The sequence below is a fragment of the Scomber japonicus genome, chromosome 18, assembly GCF_027409825.1.
Source record: "Scomber japonicus isolate fScoJap1 chromosome 18, fScoJap1.pri, whole genome shotgun sequence".
Classification (NCBI taxonomy): Eukaryota; Metazoa; Chordata; class Actinopteri; order Scombriformes; family Scombridae; genus Scomber; species Scomber japonicus.
In genome coordinates this window covers 30,576,738-30,581,737 of record NC_070595.1, presented here as the reverse complement: position 1 = coordinate 30,581,737, position 5,000 = coordinate 30,576,738, and the positions used below count along the sequence as shown (strand labels likewise).

General features: G+C 49.8%; 1 protein-coding gene across 1 annotated transcript in view; it reads left to right on the top strand.

The window, feature by feature from the left end:
- Positions 1 to 140: 140 nt before the first annotated feature.
- Positions 141 to 5,000, top strand: part of si:dkey-225f5.4 (uncharacterized) — a 10,609-nt gene continuing 5,749 nt past the window's right edge. The window contains exons 1-2 of the mRNA XM_053339054.1: positions 141 to 179; positions 1,156 to 1,252. Coding sequence (XP_053195029.1) covers positions 163 to 179; positions 1,156 to 1,252 — 114 coding nt within the window. The 5' untranslated portion in view covers positions 141 to 162. The remainder of the gene's footprint in view (positions 180 to 1,155; positions 1,253 to 5,000) is intronic.

The window sequence follows — 5,000 nt, the reverse complement described above, 5'->3', positions numbered from 1 at the left end:
AGTTATTGATCAACAACATTATAAATAAAAGTTTAAAATAAATAAAAAATAAATCTCGTTTCTTTTTTTTTAATAACCAGAGATTGGCTCGGCGCGTCTCTACGTCATCGGGATTCAGCCAATCATGTCGCTCCTGGTGACGCCGCGGATATTTGAAAAAAGATGGCGGAAGTGAGCGCGTGAGTGTGTTTAAAGTCTTTTATTAATCTTAAACATCAGCTGACTCTAACTCTATCTAAACACCAGCTGACTGTAACCCGGAATAATAGCTTTAACCCGCTTTAATTACTTTTATATTAATTAAACGGATAAAGACGTAACGCTAGCTGTTAGCATGTGGCTAATGCTAACTACAATAATAAATAATCATTTTTAAACATTTAGATTTTTTAAACCTCATTTTATTAACATGTGTTTTTATAATGTTGTGCTTCTCCGCGCTGCAGATAGCATCGCTCTCTGTTTTATGTATTTATTGCGTAAATAAAGTGTATTATTATATTACAGCTATAAATGAACGCTAGCTGCCGTTAGCTGCCGTTAGCTTGTGCTTTACATGTTTTTGGTGACGTAATAAATAATAACACATATTAGACTGTTTATTTATAATGTGTTAAACTCTGGAAACTTCATTTAATTGTTTCTAAGCTTCTAACTTATGTGTTATTTGTGTGTGTCTCTCTGTGTGTATGTCTGTGTGCGTGCGTGTGTGTGTATCTCTCTCTCTGTGTGTGTGTGTGTCTGTGTATCTTTGTGTGTGTGTGTGTGTGTGTGTATCTCTCTCTCTCTCTGTGTGTGTGTGTGTATCTCTCTCTGTGTGTATGTGTGTATCTGTGTGTGTGTGTGTGTCTGTGTGTCTGTGTGTATGTGTATATCTCTGTGTGTGTGTGTGTGTGTGTGTTTGTGTATCTCTCTCTGTGTGTGTGTCTGTGTATCTTTGTGTGTGTGTGTGTGTGTGTGTGTATCTCTGTGTGTGTGTGTGTGTGTGTGTGTGTGTGTGTGTATCTCTCTCTGTGTGTGTCTGTGTGTGTGTGTGTATATCTCTGTGTGTGTGTGTGTGTGTGTGTGTGTGTGTATATCTCTGTGTGTGTGTGTGTGTGTGTATCTGTGTGTGTGTGTGTGTGTGTGTATCTGTGTGTGTGTGTGTGTGTATAGTGTGCTGCAGCGGTGTGATCCCTCTCTCTTGTCTCTCTGTGGAGACTCTGAGCAGCCGGACTGTGTCGAGGCGTCCAAGATGTTCCTCTACCTCACGGTCAGTTAATGGTTCCCAGTGTTCCCAGTGTGTGTTCCCAGTGTTCCCAGTGTGTGTTCCCAGTGTTCCCAGTGTGTGTTCCCAGTATGTGTTCCCAGTGTTCCCAGTATGTGTTCCCAGTGTTCCCAGTGTTCCCAGTATGTGTTCCCAACGTTCCCAGTGTGTGTTCCCATCGTTCCCAGTGTGTGTTCCCAGTGTTCCCAGTGTGTGTTCCCAGTGTGTGTTCCCAACGTTCCCAGTGTGTGTTCCCATCGTTCCCAGTGTGTGTTCCCAGTGTTCCCAGTGTGTGTTCCCAGTGTTCCCAGTATGTGTTCCCAGTGTGTGTTCCCAGTGTTCCCAGTGTGTGTTCCCAGTGTTCCCAGTGTTCCCAGTGTGTGTTCCCAGTATGTGTTCCCAGTGTTCCCAGTGTGTGTTCCCAATGTTCCCAGTGTTCCCAGTATGGGTTCCCAGTGTTCCCAGTGTTCCCAGTATGTGTTCCCAGTGTTCCCAGTGTGTGTTCCCAGTGTTCCCAGTATGGGTTCCCAGTGTTCCCAGTGTGTGTTCCCAGTGTGTGTTCCCAGTGTTCCCAATGTGTGTTCCCAGTGTTCCCAGTGTTCCCAGTATGTGTTCCCAGTGTGTGTTCCCAGTGTGTGTTCCCAGTGTTCCCAGTATGTGTTCCCAGTGTTCCCAGTGTGTGTTCCCAGTGTGTGTTCCCAGTGTGTGTTCCTAGTGTTCCCAGTGTGTGTTCCCAGTGTGTGTTCCCAGTGTTCCCAGTGTTCCCAGTGTGTGTTCCCAGTGTTCCCAGTATGTGTTCCCAGTGTGTGTTCCCAGTATGTGTTCCCAGTATGTGTTCCCAGTGTGTGTTCCCAGTGTGTGTTCCTAGTGTGTGTTCCCAGTGTGTGTTCCCAGTGTGTGTTCCCAGTGTGTGTTCCCAGTGTTCCCAGTGTGTGTTCCCAGTGTGTGTTCCCAGTTTTCCCAGTGTGTGTTCCCAGTATGTGTTCCTAGTGTTCCCAGTGTGTGTTCCCAGTGTTCCCATTGTGTGTTCCCAGTGTTCCCAGTGTGTGTTCCCAGTGTGTGTTCCCAGTATGTGTTCCCAGTGTTCCCAGTGTGTGTTCCCAGTGTGTGTTCCCAGTGTTCCCAATGTGTGTTCCCAGTGTGTGTTCCCAGTGTTCCCAGTGTGTGTTCCCAGTGTTCCCAGTGTGTGTTCCCACTGTGTGTTCCCAGTGTTCCCAGTGTGTGTTCCCAGTGTGTGTTCCCAGTGTGTGTTCCCAGTGTGTGTTCCCAGTGTGTGTTCCCAGTGTTCCCAGTGTGTGTTCCCAGTATGTGTTCCCAGTGTGTGTTCCCAGTATGTGTTCCCAATGTGTGTTCCCAGTGTGTGTTCCCAGTGTTCCCAGTGTGTGTTCCCAGTGTGTGTTCCCAGTGTTCCCAGTGTGTGTTCCCAGTATGTGTTCCCAGTGTTCCCAATGTGTGTTCCCAGTGTGTGTTCCCAGTGTTCCCAGTGTGTGTTCCCAGTGTGTGTTCCCAGTGTTCCCAGTGTGTGTTCCTAGTGTTCCCAGTGTGTGTTCCCAGTGTTCCCAGTATGTGTTCCCAGTGTGTGTTCCCAGTGTTCCCAATGTGTGTTCCCAGTGTGTGTTCCCAGTGTTCCCAGTGTGTGTTCCCAGTGTGTGTTCCCAGTGTTCCCAGTGTGTGTTCCTAGTGTTCCCAGTGTGTGTTCCCAGTGTTCCCAGTATGTGTTCCCAGTGTGTGTTCCCAGTATGTGTTCCCAGTGTGTGTTCCCAGTGTGTGTTCCCAGTGTTCCCAGTATGTGTTCCCAGTGTGTGTTCCCAGTGTGTGTTCCCAGTGTGTGTTCCCAGTGTGTGTTCCCAGTGTTCCCAGTGTGTGTTCCCAGTGTGTGTTCCCAGTGTTCCCAATGTGTGTTCCCAGTGTTCCCAGTGTGTGTTCCCAGTGTTCCTAGTGTGTGTTCCCAGTGTGTGTTCCCAGTGTGTGTTCCCAGTGTGTGTTCCCAGTGTTCCCAGTGTGTGTTCCCAGTGTGTGTTCCCAGTGTGTGTTCCCAGTGTTCCCAGTGTGTGTTCCCAGTGTGTGTTCCCAGTGTTCCCAATGTGTGTTCCCAGTGTTCCCAGTGTGTGTTCCCAGTGTTCCCAGTGTTCCCAGTGTGTGTTCCCAGTGTTCCCAGTGTTCCCAGTGTGTGTTCCCAGTGTTCCCAGTGTTCCCAGTGTGTGTTCCCAGTGTGTGTTCCCAGTGTGTGTTCCCAGTGTGTGTTCCCAGTGTTCCCAGTGTGTGTTCCCAGTGTGTGTTCCCAGTGTGTGTTCCCAGTGTTCCCAGTGTGTGTTCCCAGTGTGTGTTCCCAGTGTTCCCAGTGTGTGTTCCTAGTGTTCCCAGTGTGTGTTCCCAGTGTGTGTTCCCAGTGTTCCCAGTGTGTGTTCCCAGTGTGTGTTCCCAGTGTTCCCAGTGTGTGTTCCCAATGTGTGTTCCCAGTGTTCCCAGTGTGTGTTCCCAGTGTGTGTTCCCAGTATGTGTTCCCAGTGTTCCCAGTGTGTGTTCCCAGTGTTCCCAGTGTGTGTTCCCAGTATGTGTTCCCAGTGTTCCCAGTGTGTGTTCCCAGTGTGTGTTCCCAGTGTGTGTTCCCAGTGTTCCCAGTGTGTGTTCCCAGTGTGTGTTCCCAGTGTTCCCAATGTGTGTTCCCAGTGTTCCCAGTGTGTGTTCCCAGTGTGTGTTCCCAGTATGTGTTCCAAGTGTTCCCAGTGTGTGTTCCCAGTGTTCCCAGTGTGTGTTCCCAGTGTGTGTTCCCAGTGTGTGTTCCCAGTGTTCCCAATGTGTGTTCCCAGTGTTCCCAGTGTGTGTTCCCAGTGTGTGTTCCCAGTATGTGTTCCCAGTGTTCCCAGTGTGTGTTCCCAGTGTTCCCAGTGTGTGTTCCCAGTATGTGTTCCCAGTGTTCCCAGTGTGTGTTCCCAGTGTGTGTTCCCAGTGTTCCCAGTGTGTGTTCCCAGTGTTCCCAGTGTGTGTTCCCAGTATGTGTTCCCAGTGTTCCCAGTGTGTGTCTTCCCAGTGTTCCCAGTGTGTGTTCCCAGTGTTCCCAGTGTGTGTTCCCAGTGTTCCCAGTGTGTGTTCCCAGTGTGTGTTCCCAGTGTGTGTTAAACCAGGTGTCCTCTTCCTCCAGTTCATACTGACCATTAAAGCTACTCTTACCTTTCTTGCATTTCACACACTTTGATAAAACTTGAACAGCAACACCCCCCCCCCCCCCCCCCCCGTGCACACCCACAGCTCCGGTCGGCCGCCTTAACAATGGAGGCACGGAACATGGCCCACTCGGAGTCTATGTCCCCCGCCTCCCCCGGTACGTGGTCGAAGCTCTCCCGGAGGTGGGAGTTGAAACTCTCTCTGACAGGAGACTCTGCCAGACGTTCCCAGCAGACCCTCACAATGCGTTTGGGTCTACCAGGTCTGCCCGGCATCCTCCCCCCCCCCCCACCATCGGAGCCAACTCACCACCAGGTGGTGATCAGCTGACAGCTCCGCCCCTCTCTTCACCCGAGTGTCCAAGACATGCGGCCGCAAGTCCGACGACACGACTACAAAGTCAATCATGGAACTGCGGCCTAGGGTGTCCTGGTGCCAAGTGCACATATGGACTCCCCCCCCCTTATGCTTGAACATGGTGTTCGTTATGGACAAACTGTGTAGTAGCTCAGGGAGGGGTCAGGTGGATCTCTAACATTACCTCATTTAACATGTTCATACTAAACACACCAGAATATATGAACATACA